General features: G+C 40.0%; 2 protein-coding genes across 2 annotated transcripts in view; one reads left to right on the top strand and one right to left on the bottom strand.

Moving 5' to 3' along the window:
• LOC146550291 (piezo-type mechanosensitive ion channel component 2) overlaps window positions 1-11,866 on the top strand; it is a 33,685-nt gene extending 21,819 nt beyond the window's left edge. The window contains exons 30-55 of the mRNA XM_085259786.1: window positions 450-609; window positions 1,515-1,604; window positions 1,720-1,802; window positions 2,007-2,072; window positions 2,320-2,432; window positions 2,596-2,716; window positions 2,842-2,916; window positions 3,058-3,224; window positions 3,530-3,729; window positions 3,805-3,966; window positions 4,286-4,579; window positions 4,706-4,964; window positions 5,147-5,335; window positions 5,421-5,625; window positions 5,774-5,906; window positions 6,054-6,201; window positions 6,309-6,523; window positions 6,977-7,135; window positions 7,283-7,430; window positions 7,720-7,908; window positions 8,165-8,257; window positions 8,739-8,908; window positions 10,106-10,222; window positions 10,495-10,574; window positions 10,681-10,903; window positions 11,006-11,866. Coding sequence (XP_085115912.1) covers window positions 450-609; window positions 1,515-1,604; window positions 1,720-1,802; window positions 2,007-2,072; window positions 2,320-2,432; window positions 2,596-2,716; window positions 2,842-2,916; window positions 3,058-3,224; window positions 3,530-3,729; window positions 3,805-3,966; window positions 4,286-4,579; window positions 4,706-4,964; window positions 5,147-5,335; window positions 5,421-5,625; window positions 5,774-5,906; window positions 6,054-6,201; window positions 6,309-6,523; window positions 6,977-7,135; window positions 7,283-7,430; window positions 7,720-7,908; window positions 8,165-8,257; window positions 8,739-8,908; window positions 10,106-10,222; window positions 10,495-10,574; window positions 10,681-10,903; window positions 11,006-11,261 — 4,115 coding nt within the window. The 3' untranslated portion in view covers window positions 11,262-11,866. The remainder of the gene's footprint in view (window positions 1-449; window positions 610-1,514; window positions 1,605-1,719; window positions 1,803-2,006; window positions 2,073-2,319; window positions 2,433-2,595; window positions 2,717-2,841; window positions 2,917-3,057; window positions 3,225-3,529; window positions 3,730-3,804; window positions 3,967-4,285; window positions 4,580-4,705; window positions 4,965-5,146; window positions 5,336-5,420; window positions 5,626-5,773; window positions 5,907-6,053; window positions 6,202-6,308; window positions 6,524-6,976; window positions 7,136-7,282; window positions 7,431-7,719; window positions 7,909-8,164; window positions 8,258-8,738; window positions 8,909-10,105; window positions 10,223-10,494; window positions 10,575-10,680; window positions 10,904-11,005) is intronic.
• A 185-nt stretch (window positions 11,867-12,051) lies between these two features.
• On the bottom strand, window positions 12,052-13,649 carry atp5f1e (ATP synthase F1 subunit epsilon). The gene is made up of 3 exons (XM_085260769.1): window positions 13,522-13,649; window positions 13,038-13,165; window positions 12,052-12,252 (listed from the first exon to the last, which is right to left on the bottom strand). Coding segments are annotated over exons 1-3 (162 nt in total). The 5' UTR covers window positions 13,554-13,649; the 3' UTR covers window positions 12,052-12,250.
• Between the last annotated feature and the right edge of the window lie 1,511 nt (window positions 13,650-15,160).

The following is a 15,160-nucleotide window of genomic DNA, read 5'->3' as shown; positions in this document are numbered from 1 at the left end:
TGCAAATATCTAATCAGCCAATCACATTGCAGCAACTCAGTGCATGACCTGCTGAAGTACAAACTGAAATTGTCACAGTGCTGAAACAATAATTATAAGCATCATTAAAAAAAGAAAAAAAAAACACAACAGAAATACATGATGGAAAATTAGAGTTTTTATATTGACATTCAACATTTTTTAGATGTTTTACAACACTTTTTTACAGCTGTGTTATATTTTACTTTTTTTTTTTTATAGTTGCACTTTATTTGGAAGGTTAAAATTATCATTTTAATTAGCCAAAATAAAATGCAGAATTAAATATCCATTGGTATACATTAAAATTAAAATCAAAGTCATTATTCTACACAACACATGATGCAGAAATGTTTTCTGTCATGTAAAAGTTTGTTAAAATCTGCTGTAAATTCTTCAGACATATTTCTCCTACCCTGTGTGCCTTTCAGCTGATCCCGATGATGAATGTGAGCTGCCTGCAGGTGAAGCCGGCATCGTCTGGGATGCGATCTGTTTCACTGTCCTCTTGGCACAAAGGAGGGTCTTCCTCAGCTACTACTTCCTCTATGTGGTGTCTGACCTCAAGTCTTCTAAGATATTGGCCTCTAGGTCAGTGCTTCATTTTCAGGTTTAGCTCTATAACATACAGTAGTCTTAAAGCTTTACACGTAAGGTCAGTGAGGTTTGAAAACTTGAAAGTTTTATATGTTTTGTTGGATAAATCTAGATTGAGTGTAACACTTAAAAAATAAAAGAAAACCAAAGACACAAGAATTCATGCGAAAGCTGTTTACGAGAGGTTTTTGGTAGCTCTCTCTTTCATGGATAAATCATTACACAGAATTCCTAATAATAATTTCCAGTAATTTTCCTGGAAAGAACAACGTGATTTGGTCCTAACTGCATGAAAATGTATTTCGGCATGTTTGTTTGAGTTGCTGTGGATTTACTAAGGCTTACAAGGCTATGCTAGAATGACCAAACTACAGTTTATTTTTTCTGTTTTTTTCTGTTCTGTTTTTACAACATAGTAGCTGTAAAAAGACATCACTAATCTCTTACTCTAACTCATTTTACATGGTGGGTCAGATACAACCCACTTTCATCCTGAGAGGGCCAGACCAGTGAAACTTTCTTTTCTTTTTGTTTGTATACAGAAGTTTATTTGCACATTTAATTGCTGAAATATCTCAATATAAGTAAAAAGAGCAGTTTCAACAGTATGTCTCAGTTTTGCTGCATAACTAAGAAGTGTTACTCTACTAAATGAAAGAAATCTGTTGCCAAGATCTGTATGATGTGTAAAACAAAATGTGTAAAGCATTGCCCAGACTGTCCTGTAATAATTGGACCGCACTGGAGTCTGCGCCAGGCCAATTTTGTCACACATTTTGGGCCTTATGTTTGACACCCCTGCTTTAGAGTCACAATGTAAACTTAGCTTGTTAATGTAAAAACAAACAAAGTAAAAGCTAAAACAGCAGTTAATGTCCCTGTCCATCTCGACCTTGAAGGGGCGCTGAATTGTTTGAGGCCAGAGTGAAAAAACAGGTAGCAGCCCGACTGGAGATGGAGAAGAAATCAGTGGAGGCTCTGAAGAAACAGTAAGAACACTTACACTGAAACCATTAATGGATCAGGTTTACAGTAAAGACCATCACACTTCCCCTCTTCCTAAGCAGCGAGTTATAAACTAACCTTTCAGCCTTCTTCCTATAGGATGGAGAAGATCAAATCTAAACAGAAGAGTCGACCTGCACCACCAGAAGAACCTCTTGCTGATCAGGAGCAGGTGACACCTGGTAACACAAGTGACTCTTTTTCAGTTTCTAATGTTAGCAAGGAAAACAGGCCAAATTCATACAGTAGAGTAGAGAGAGTATGGTGAGGGATGTTTGAGGAGGGGGTTTAGTCTGCTTGTTCTTTTTCTCTGTGATGGATGTGTTTACTTTATGGAAGCCAGTAAATATCATCAACACATAAACAAAACGAACTGTAAATTCCAGGTGATGACGAGAAGGCAAAGAGAGATGCAGGAAAATGGTGGAAGCCCTGGGTCTCTCAGCCTGGAGGTGAGCAGGATCCTTAATCAGTGTGAAAGAAAGAGAGTATTGGCAGAGGAAAGAGTGAAGACAATGCTGTTTCCTATCATTAGGTTGTGTGCTTCACTTCTTTTCAATTTAATCAAAGAAATGTTTTTAACCTGACAGTAAATGCAGCAGCAGATTTTAGCCACTGACCTGCTTCTTTAGAGCAGATCAGATGCCAGTGGTATGTCTGTGTGTGCATGTAGTTTTGACACTGTTTTGTTTAACACAGTGGAAAACAATTGTGGCTACCACCTGTTTGAGAGTGACAGTGAGGAGGAGGAAGAGGAAGTTCCTGAGAAGACAGAGGAAGAGCAACCACCAAAGAAGAAATCTGCTTTTCAGGTTAGAGCCAGAATGATCTGAGCCAAAACTAAAAGCAATGGAGATACAGTTAAAGTATTTCACAATTTCCCCTTAAAGTGTTCGTTTTGAGTTTTGTAGCTGCAAAAACAATCTATGTTGTAAGATCAGTGGGTGATCTGTGCATCTTTGTCTTTAATTCTAGTTGGCCTATGAGGCCTGGGTCACGAGCTCAAAGAAGGCCTTGAAGGACCTGAAGAAGGAGAAGACAAAAATAAAGAAAGAAGAGAAGAAGAAAGCAAAGAGAGAGCTGCAGAGGCAGCAGGGTGAGAACGGATCATGTTGTGTTTACTAGTGCTACTCTTACTAGTAGACATGTATGGTAAAGGGGACTGTAACTATAAAGACATGCTGTATCACAAACAGTTTGATGAGGGCTCTTGTTCTCCAGGCATTGATAAAGCAGAATCCAGTGAGGACGAACCAGATGAAAGTGTTGTGGAGGAGGAGGGAGAGGAGAAAAAAGGTATACACTTCTAAGGGATGGGAATGCCCTAGTTCCAAATGACCCTCTGCTTGTTGTTGCAATGAAAACAGGAAGAATTAAAAGCATGGAAAACCTTCACTCTAATTGGCTTACTGTGCTTTTACACATAACCTCTTACAGAAAACATCCTGCAGCGCATCATCAGCACGATAAAGTTCAGCTGGGTGTTCCTTCAGTCTCTTCTTGATGACCTGACGGAGGGATTGAACTCATTTTGTAAAGACAACCTGGGCATTTCCAAAGTGCTGCGCTTCGAGCGAGCCTTACTCAACCAGCAGCAAAAGAAGGTCAGCTGAGAGGATAAACACTTGATTTTAGTCAATAAGCAATGTAATTATAACAGAACAAGTTTCACAATTAGTCTCAAGGCTGATATTTATATTTAACACAGTTTTATGGGGGAAAAAACAACAACATTATCTGCTATTAGCAAGTTCAGTACATTCCAGGCAATCCCATAAGATGAACACTAAACACAAATGTCTTTAAATTTGTCTTTAAAGTGTTTTTGATACATCTTCAGTTTATTTAACCAGGATCCTTTATCCTAATGCACCTTTTAGCACTCTGTCTGTATTATCTGGCTCTGCAGGGTAAAGAGGTGAGTCAGGAGAGTGTGAAGCAGTTTTATGAAAACTGGAAGTCCCGTCAGAACACACTGTCGTCTCAGGACAATCTAGATAAATCCCTGTCAGCTCCCGGCTCTCCACCTGCCAACCCTTCTTCACAACACGCGTACAAGAAGCTGAAGAACCAAGCCTCCAAAATTTCCTGGGGCAGCAGTGTTTCCAGGTACACACAGACAACATAGTCATAGTTTACCTTTCAGGCACACACACTGAGTCTCTCCCTCCTGCTTAACTTCAGCTGCATGACAGACGAGACGATGCTGGTGTCCCGGCAGCCAACGCAGGAGGAGCTGGATGAGCCTCCTGCTGTGTCACCTGCTGCTGACCAGCTCAGACGAAGGCTCTTTAAAGAGGCCAATATTGACATGACATCTTTTGACACTGAGGAACTTTCACCCAGGTGAATGGATGAGTGAACGACGTTTTAGACACATATTTCTGCTCAGTTTAATCCTGTTGTTAGCTGTGATCTCTAACAGACAAATCTATCAGACAAAAACTCCAGTGCAGAATTCATAAAATTATTATTTTCCATTGAGAATAACTTCTTCCTGTTCTTCATCCCAGTCAGTAAAACTGCAAACACCACATAAATAACACGCATAATTGCAGGAAAGGTTTCATTTACCAGAAACAGCTTCAGATACAAGAATTGTCTTTCAAGATGTGATTCTATGATTCCTGAAAGTAAGATTTCTGATTCGCTTGTTTCTTAAAAGCTGTGAAGAACCAAAAGAACTTCATGAACAAGAGGAGGATGATGAGAAACAAACAGAAGTTGAGATGAAATGTGAAGAAGAACAAGAACAACGAGAAGATCCTGAGGTGGAGAAAGAGGAGCGGGATGAGGAATCGCTGCAAAGAGAAGAGGAAGAAGGTGCCAAATACCCAGAATGGACCTCGCTGGATCTCAGGGATAGCGATGGAGAGAAGAGTCTTGACCTCACAGAGTCTCCCAGACCTCTGAGTCAAGAAACGAGGAACCTCACTGCCAGTGAGCTGCTACTCAACAAGTTAGTAGACACAAAAAAATTTAGTATGCAGGACAAAAGAGATATAAGCTCCATCTCTTAAGAACTTTAATCTCCATCATTGTGTTTTTCCTCTTCCTCTCTTCTCTGTCCTTTCTGATTCTGAAGCATGTTTGAAAATGATGAGATCTCCGAGTCCGACAAGTTTTTCGTGACCTTGCCGAGGCCGCTGAAGCTGCTGTTTGCCCTCTATAACACCATGGTGTCCAAGTCAGAGATGCTATGCTACTTTGTGATCATTCTAAACCACATTGTGTCAGCTTCGCTCCTCTCCCTCATCCTGCCGATTCTCATATTCCTCTGGGCCATGCTGTCTGTGCCTCGGCCGACCAAACGCTTCTGGATGACAGCCATCATTTACACCGAAGTAGGTTTTCTTGTAAATACGTCAGATAAAATCGAAATGAAGCAAAGGTGTGTTTTTAGTTTCTTAATGCAAATACTAGATACACATATAATGCTTTTAATGGTTGATTTGTTGAGTAGTTTAATGTGCGTGCTGCAAACAGAACTCACTCACATCTCTTGTGTCTCTCTTGTTTGTCTCAGCTGACTGTTGTGGTGAAGTACTTTTTCCAGTTTGGTTTCTTCCCCTGGACCACCTCTGCCTACCGAGGCATCAACGCTGACCGGCCCTTCGCCCTGCCCAACATCATTGGGGTGGAGAAGAAGGACGGCTATGTCCTCTTCGACCTAATTCAGCTGCTCGCGCTGTTCTTCCACCGATCTATCCTAAAGGTAATGTGAAAACTAACCACTGTAAATCGTTTTTAAGCAGCTACTTTGAAATGTTCAAGTGCTGCCTGTGTCTATGTCTCTGCAGTGCCACGGGCTGTGGGACAACAAGGAGGTTGAGATGCCCGATTTCTTCAAGAAGCTGAAGAAGAAAGTGGACAAGAAGAAGACCGGAGCAGAGAAGATGGGCAGCAGGGAGCAACCACCACGCCGTCTGAGGTTCCTCCCCCTCCAGGCGTCCACCACCTCCTTATTCTGTAGACTGAAAAAAGGCGAATCTGCAGAATCTGGTGGTGAATATTCAGAAGATCCCTACATGTCTTGAATAAAGAGTCTCCATGTTCATTATCTCATTTTTGGAAGTTGTCATGTTGAATTCATTACCAGCAAATGGCTAGTTTTTCTCAATTTCTTTTAATTTGTTTATTTTTTAAACTGGAGAGATGAAGCCCAAAAAGCAGCAAAGCAAGAAAAAGAGACGGGAACGACATAAGGCTCCGCTGACAAGGAAGCAGAGGATCAGACAGCAGATCAGAGAGAGGATGCTACAAGCCAAAGCTTCCGCCATAGAAGTGTGAGTTGTCTGCAGTCCACTAAGTCTGTTTTCTGAGATGTTAGTCATTACTTTATTTTGGTAGATAATATTTTTCCATAGATTTATTTTTAGTGGAGAGGAGCTTCCCGTTTCTGTCTTACTCTGCAGTCTCTTCTCTTTCTGCAGCGGCCTTCACATCTACTTACCTATAAGGCAGTTTTTCTATGACATCATTCACCCAGATTACAGCCCTGTGTGTGACGTCTACGCCCTCATGTTTCTCATTGATGTCGTCAACTTCATTGTCACCATATACGGATACTGGGCTTTTGGGGTAAGACTACACAAACATATTAATATTTCTTATTATTTAAATCATAAATAAAATTTACTTGACATGTATGATTTATGACAATGAGGCTAATTTTCATCGCTCTGTAGAAATACTCTGCAGCGGCTGACATCACAGAATCACTGTCAGAAGACCAGGTTCCAGAGGCCTTTCTGGTCATGCTACTGATCCAGTTTGGTACCATGATAGTGGACCGAGCCCTTTACTTGAAGAAGTCTCTGCTGGGAAAGTGCGTTTTCCAGGTGGTGCTGGTGTTTGGCATACACTTCTGGATGTTCTTCATTCTCCCTGGTGTCACAGAGAGGTCATTGTTCAATAAATTCTTCTTCTTCTCATTTTTTACTCAGTAAAATAAAGTCAAACTCAATGAAGTGCTTTGTAAATAAAGTTGGCATTGTATGACTGACCTTTTCAAACATTCAACCACCAAAACAAATTTTTCTGTTCAGGGCTGGATAACTGTAATCTGGCATCGTAATCAAAAAATAATAAAGCTTTATTATTTTTTTCAGCTTTTTTGTAAAACAGTAAATCTTAGAATTTCATGGATAACAACAATACTTATATTTTATCATTAAAAAATTGATTTCAGTTTAAGAGCTTGCACATACTGGTGGATTAATGTCACATAAATCTTACATTCGACAGAGGCCTATTAAATTTGTTAAGCACAGTATATAAAAATAAAAATAAACAAATCTGATCCATGACAATAAAAGGAGCAAAGATCGATATCTCTTCTGTTTATTTGCTCCAGGAGGTTCAACAGAAACCCAGTTGCTCAGCTGTGGTACTTTGTAAAGTGCATCTACTTCGGCCTGTCTGCGTACCAGATCAAGTGTGGCTACCCAAACCGCATCCTGGGCAACTTCCTCACCAAGAACTACAACTACCTGAACCTCTTCCTCTTTCAGGGGTACAAAAACCGGCTAAACTGTAACTAAATAACCGCCAACATAAATACTTCAGACACGTTTTACACTGTGACTGGTTTGTTTGTAGCATGATCAAATTTTTATTTTAATTCAAAACGTTTTTCTCTCTCTCTCTTCTCCTCTTTCAGTTTTCGGATGGTTCCCTTCCTGACAGAGCTGAGGGCGGTGATGGATTGGGTTTGGACCGACACCACGCTGTCTCTCTCCAGTTGGATTTGCGTTGAAGACATCTACGCTAACATATTCGTCCTCAAGTGCTGGAGGGAGTCTGAGAAAGTAAGCAGGAGTGCTTAAGAAAGTAGTTGAAATTACTTTTAAAATCATTTTAGTCCCTGAACAAGTACAAAATAAACAATTAAATTACAGAAAAATGTGTGTTTTTCAGTGTAGACTATAGAAATTTCCATTAAATATATGAGAGAGTCTGGGCTGTGAGCTACCAGAACTCTTTGCTTACCTTTATAAATTTATGATGCAGGAAAATTGAGACGAGCTGTTGAAATGGCACGTCTTTATCCAGTGGACTGAATAACTTTTGATGGTAATCTATTCGTAATTCTTCCAGAAATTCCCCCACCCTCCGGGGCAGAAGAAGAAGAAGGTGGTGAAATATGGAATGGGAGGTTTCATCATCTTTGCTCTCATCAGCATCATCTGGTTCCCACTGCTCTTCATGTCACTGGTCCAGTCAGCAGCCGGAGTGACCAATCAGCCTTTAGACGTCTCCATCCAGCTCAGCATCGCAGGATACGAGGTCAGAATCGATACATCATATTTTGTGTTCATTATACTTTTTCTCCACAAAAAAATGTTATGGTTACTAATATTATTTATAAAGTTTGTGCTTCCTTCTAAGGTGAAACGGCAAAGTCACGGTGCATGGAAAACTAAATTCATATTTGCTATCATTAAACACAAGAAACATGACTTCCCTGCAATAGTGTCATGGTTTATGTGTATGTGTGTGGACATGTGTTAATTCTCTGCTGCATCTTTGTGTGTTCTCACAGCCTTTGTTCACTATGAGCGCCCAGGAGCAGAACTTGGTGCCTTACACAGAAGCAAAATTCAACAGGCTCACCAAAGTTTATGCGACTCATCCAGTGAGACACAGTTTATTCTACTGTAAATAGAAACAAATACATAAAGCATCAAAACTCCACTCAATCTGGTTCTTTAACAGAATACATTAACCTCGAAAACTATAAAACAAATTCATGAGCTCAGTCCTAGCTGTAATAATACCATCTATGACCACAGGAGGGAGCAGTCATTTCGGGTATTAGAGCAGAAAACCAGAACACCTGTAGAAATACATTACTGTCCAGCATTTCTTACACAATATCCATTACAAGAAGATATAACTTCGGGTGGTCAGATGACACTACACTTATTACATTCATTATTCATTATTAATTCTCTACATGGACTCACTGTGCCATATTGAAATAGAGTTTATGCTGTGTTTGTATTATATAACACTAGTTGATGTTGAAATATCATTATCCAAATTCACCAGAACACTGCAGCGGCATTTGCTGAAATAACCTAGGAAATCTAATCATCTCTCAATCACTCTCTCAGTCTGCCATGCAGTTCATCATGAACTATGAAGCTGAGGACATTCTTGTTGCTAAGATCAAGAGCGATGCCAGTTTACTGTGGACCATCAGCCCAGCCAGTCGAACGGCCATGATCCAGGAGCTCAGCAACTCGTCTCACATATACATGACCTTACGCTGGACACTGCTCAGGTCAGGCTGTGTGTGTGTGTATCTTTCACCTTCAGATCATTTCTGCTTAGTATTTTTGTCAGCTAGTTGAGACAAAGAAAGAAAATTTATTTTTCTTAAAAGTAATTTAACCATCAAAGATATGGACACCGTCATAGCAAATTCACCCCAAAGTCAGAGCATGCAATGCTCAGGGAAGAAAAAAAACCCAATGACTACATCTCAAACTCTACAGACCTCAGTTAGCATGTTAGATGTTAAAGTTCATGACAGTAAAAATACAAATAGACTGAACAAGTATGGCTTGTTTGGAAGCATCTACTCTCTAAAAAGAACAAGGCGCCACAGCAAGAAGACTTCTGCAACAATGTCCTTTATTGTTACAATGAGAGAAAACCAAATGCATCAGCAAAAACTCCTCATACTAACTGTCAAGCATAGAGGAGGGGTGATGATTTGGGCTTGTTTTACAGACACAATCATTGAGCAAACCATTAACTCCTTTGTATACTTTGCTATCCAGAGGACTTCATGGTAGATTCAAATGTAAGGCTATTGTCCCAAACTGGGTTGTGCAATAGGACAATGATCCCAAGCACAGTAGCTAATCTACAAAATAAAAGAATTAGGTTGTTACAGTGGCCCAGTCAGTGGCTTCATAGTGTAGTGGTTAACTAAATTGTCGGACACATGTAAGATGGGAGGAGACATGTCTGTGTTGGTTTTCAGTAATGCAGGTCATGTTAGTAATAGCAGCCTTAAGACAGTGGGAGCAGACACAAATCCATGAGAGGAGCGCTTGTTGCAATGGGCCATTCAAAGTCCAGATTTCAGATTGAAATACTACGATAGGACCGTGAATGAGCTCAATAGAATACTTATTAACCTCAATATACTGAAGCAATGTTTACATTAAAAGAGTCAACCATAATTCCTCCACATGTGAAAGACCGCTAAAGTCATAGAGAAAATGAACTTGCTGCTAAAGGTGGGTTATACAAAGTACTGAACCAGAGGGTGTACTTACTTTTTCACATGACTGTAGTTATACTGTCATATCAACTTCAAAAATCTGGGAAACTAGCCCATTGTTTCTTATTACTTGATATTTTCTGCTAACTTTATTTAAGCACTTGCAATTTCACATCATTTTCCTGCACTTTGCACCAGTGCAAATAACACTTAAAATGACACCGGCAAATATGTTCCTCTCCTAAGGAATGCGTCCATATCAATGAATGCAGAGACCGTGGGAGAGCACACTGTGAAGTTTGACGACAAAACCTTGAGGGAAGGGATTGTGCGAATGCTTAAAGGCAACAGCAGCAGACCTGTGTGAGTCTCAGTCAAAACACAATCAGATGGTTTATGCATGCTTTATTATTGTGTTTTATTCAGGTGATGAAGTATTTGTAAATGTAAATCAAACAGAAATGTAGAAAATGTGGCTCTGCTGCTCTTCTTGTCCCTATAGCACATAGAAGGTTAAACATCAAACTAAATTTAATGTAAGGGAACTCAGGCAGCCCTGGAGAGCTCCAGTGTACAACATTAGTGAATGTTTTGAAATTTTTATGGTGTTAATCTGAGTTTTCTTGTCTCTCTAGGATTATTGATTCTCTGCTGCCTAAATTCATCAGGGGTCCCAAAGGACCTGAGTCCAAAATGGGAACCAGGATGAAAGTAGGTTAGTTACTCTTTGTATTTTTTACCTGATCAAAGCAGGTCAGTCTCATTCCTTGTTGTTGGTGTATAAAACATGCACTTTGCTTTAAACCCATATCATCTCTTAGACTTGACAGACCGTCCAGACCTTCAGGCGCTGGCTTTCTTCAGGCCCATGTCAATCCAGCTTCAGCAGGTCAATGGGACGTCAAAGGAGGCAGATCAGTGGTGGGTGGTGGAAGAGTGCTCCCCAGTTGTCACGTCCTCCGAGCACAAATGTCAAAGCATCGAGTTAGTGGTGTTCAGCGATAAAGTCAGCCCCTCCAGTCTGGGGTTTTTGGCCGGACACGGGTAGGTAACAAGACATTTTAACTGCATCCTGACAGGAAATCTTTCTCATAGCTGTGGATTCATTTACACACAAAACCTGTCCTCTTTCCCTCTTCACGACAGCATCGTGGGTCTTTACATGTCAGTGGTGCTAGTCATCGGAAAGTTTGTCAGGGAATTCTTCAATGGGATATCCAGGTCCATCATGTTTGAGGAGCTACCATGTGTCGACAGAGTCCTGAAGCTTTGCACAGACATTTTTGTGGTTCGTGAGACGGGAGAGATGGAGCTAGAAGAGACACTGTTTGAGAAGCTCATCTTCCTCTATCGATCACCAGAGACCATGATCAAGATGACCAGAGAGAAGAAAGACAGCTAGGGCTCAGTGGCTTGTCAGAATGCCCATGCTTTACGCTTGTAACTTATGAAGGATGATTTCAAGTAAATAAAAAGAAAAGTACAAACGAAACATCAGCATGAATCTATTATTAGAAAATGGTCTGGCTTTATCATTAAGCTACCCTGCGTGTCCTTTCAATCATGGCCTCTGACGTTAAGTGACAGGACAAGTTGAGAAGTGTTTTTAAGCAGCTCAGTAAATCATTGCTAAAGATATGAAAGGTCAGACATCAAGATGTACCACAGCCAAAAACCTCTCATGTGACCATAAACTAGAGGTCATTAATGAGAGAGCTGCACTGTTCACTAACACTTCAATTCCTATCCAGAAAGCAAATTTGATGAATTTAAATGACCACCTACACGAAAATCTAAAAAATTAAGTGACCAAAGATCTATTATATTACCTGCCAGAAAAAAAACGTTACCCTATGATCTTAACTGCATTTAAGAGTAAAAAGCCCTATTGATTTCTTTTTAATGCAATTTGTTTTCATACCATTGGTTAACGCATGCTTTCGAATTACATTTTTTACTGGTATAAAAGATGGCATCCCCATCTGACTTCTAATGACTAATATACTCATGGATCCACACACATATACCTCTGTAAATACTACATTTCTGTGTATAACTATGAAGAGTACTCCATTGCTTTATATCAAAATAAAGTGTTTGACAAAAATCATGGTCTTATTGTGCAGTACTGTAAATACCACAATAGATTCACTACAACACTACAAGGGCAAGAACACAAGGAGACAAAAGAATTCCAACATCCATCTTTAATACAATTTTGATTACAAATGAAAAGGGGGCGGGGGGTGCAGTGTCATTCAGGTCCCCAGTCTAACACATCATCTTGATGTTAACCAGCTTTTATTTTTCTTCTCCACGGTGTGCAGGACAGGTAAGCTGCAGGACCTCACAACCCATGAGAAAAAAAAATATCTACATCATGGTCAAACATCCTGGAAGGAAAGCAAAGCAGAATGGAAACATTAATGAAAAGATCCTCATAAAATGTCTTCGTAAATCTAAAACATTCAGTGACTGTAAGGTTATAGTTAAACAAATTTGAGATCTTAAACTTAAGCTGTCAGCCACAAAGGACAGTACCCATGTTAGGAGCATGCCACGTGCTCCTAAACTCTCCACGCCTGATAAAACATCTACATTTCCCCTTCAGCAGAGTTTGTCACATTTGTTAAATGCTCCTGGAGCTCACCTCACCACAATAAAACAAGTTGGTGAAATGTTGCACCAAGTCATCTAGTTCAGAGTCCTGATAAGAATGGAAACCACCACAGCACATTAGCAATACGAGCTAATAGTGACCACTACTGAAACAACCAAATAAATGCACTCAAATGCTGAATTTTAATACTCAAAAAAACTTGTGTATTATAAATCTCAATGCATACTCACGTTTCCTAAACCAATATATTCCTTTATATTTTTGATTTATTTGTTGAGAGCATTTGACTTTGTCTGAATAAAATGAACGCTAAACTGATGCACTGTTAAATTGTTATGCATTCGACAATTCAAATACTAGGCCAGCTTCACCATAACTAGACAGGACAACGATATGGAGCTTAAATGTGTGTGCAACAGTAATAATAACCCAGTACACCACTATTTGAAGGAGACACTGAAAGCACCGTCACAGCCGCCTCTCCCTGACATTCACTCTATCAGAGGGCATGAGCTGTGATCAGAACAGCGTTGGTACCTTTAAAGCTGATGAACTTACATGCTGTTTTATTTTGAGGTTTGAGGACTCTGACGTTGGACTCTGCGGCCTTTATCGCCTCGGCTTTGAACTGCGGCTTGAGGGCAGCCCGCACCGCGTTAGCGCAGATAGCGGAGAAGCGGATGTAGCTGCAGAGAGGACACACAGGTTAGCCACATGCTAAATGCTACCGACAATGATTTGTCTGTAGAGGACAAGAACAACCTCTTCTTCATTAAGAAACCACATACTATCAGAGGAAGTCCCACCTGACTCGGTATTGAGGTAATGCTACTGCCATAAATTAAACGCATACGGTGGGGAACACTAACGTTAGTAAACTTAGTATATTAGCTATGTAGCTAAATTGAGAATTTAACACTAAAAACCAACATTTTCTTTGACAGAGCATTCTGTTCTCATTTTAAACCCCGTTAAAATAAAGCAATCAACATTTACCACAAGCCATTTCATTGTAACTACATATTTATTTTTATTTTAATACCTCAGGCCTGCCTGTCTCCAGTATGCGACCATCTTGGCTGTGTTGTAGCTTCAAGGACAGGTCGGATGTCTGCGTGATGACGTATTTGACAGGCGCAAGACGTTTTTCCTCCCAGCCAATAAAACAGTTTTTGGTCGTGATTGACAGCTGGTACTTTTATTTGTCCCGCCTTCCGTGGATGAACAAAGTACCTGGCTTTTTATTGTTTACTTTGAGTCGACAGTAAATTATAAAGTTAAATTTCAATAAAATAAATAAATAAGTGGTATGGTCTGTGAATTAACAAACCCTGTTTAAAAAAGTAATTATGGGACAGCTTGCCAGGGATTTTTCTGTAATTTCACACATTTATTTTTTTTTAAGCCTAAATATTGATAGATAGTTTATTGATCCCAGAGGGGAAAATACTGTGTTACAGCAGCTGGCAGGATAAAAACCAACAACAATAATGACAACCCCCCCAATAGTGCAGCCTTGAATAAATAACTAATATAGTTCATGTAAAAGCATCACGGGTGCATAGTCAGGGCCTCATACTATGAAGGAGCAAAGACTTTACATTTACAACTGTAAAAAACCCCACAAAATATAATAATAAAAAAAGAAGTTAAATAATGAACACTAAAAAGTAAGACAGAAAATGTGCAAGGGACTAGTAAAAATTACATTAATAATTAATATGTACACAATTAAGAAAACAGCTTCAAGAAGGTATAATACAGAAAGAGTCACACTCATAGATTTATTTCATTTACTGCAGCAGCATTTCTTTATCATGGAGAAAAATGGCAGACGTACAGTTGAAATTGCACTTCAGAAAAACTTTATTAATCCAAGAGTTAAATCATCGGTTATCATAGCAGCAAATATACAAAAAACAAGAAGCACTCATATAAATGTGTGTAGAAACAGAGTTATGATAGATAAACATTAAGATAAGTGGATAAACATAGAGATATATGTGTAAATATAAATATACATATAACTATAAAAGGACAAGTACGTGTGCAAATATATGTTGTGGTGTACAAAAGTGACAAGGTGCATTGAGGTGTGATTAATTCTGCTAAACATGTGTGGATCTGACCCAAGTGGATGAAATAAAGAGTCTGAAAGCAGCGGGAAGGGACAACCTCTTCTAACGTTCCCTCAGACTGCGAGGTTAAAGTAACTTGTTGCTGAAACTGCTCTTCAGATTGTCCAGTGTGTTATGGAGGGGCCTGGAGTCATTGTCCAAGATCGCCAGCAGTCTTGCCAGCATGCTATCACTGATCACCTCCTCCAGGGTGGTGAGCTTCATGCCAACAACAGACTCTGCCTTCCTGATGAGTTTGTTCAGTCTGTTTGCGTCCTTTGCTTTGATGCCTGCATCCCAGCATGCCACAGGAAAGAAGATGGTGCTCGAAACAACAGACTGATAAAACATGTAGAGCAGCCTGCTGCATACATAGAAGAATCTGAGCCTTGGTAGAAAGTAAAGCCGGCTCAGACCCTTTTTGTAGGCAGCGTCCGTGTAGGCAGACCACTCCAGCTTGTGATCCAGCTGAACTTGTTGGATGTGAGTATTTCGGCATCAGTCCCACCAATGCAGATGGGGGAGGGTCGGGATCTGTTTCTGCCAAACTCCACCACCAGCTCC

This window comes from Mchenga conophoros, linkage group LG20, assembly GCF_057382185.1.
Source record: "Mchenga conophoros isolate Kocher_MC1m ecotype Shallow Benthic linkage group LG20, M_conophoros_male_GT1.1, whole genome shotgun sequence".
Classification (NCBI taxonomy): domain Eukaryota; kingdom Metazoa; phylum Chordata; class Actinopteri; order Cichliformes; family Cichlidae; genus Mchenga; species Mchenga conophoros.
The sequence above is the reverse complement of the archived record's forward strand: the minus strand, read 5'-3'. Positions and strand labels throughout refer to the sequence as shown.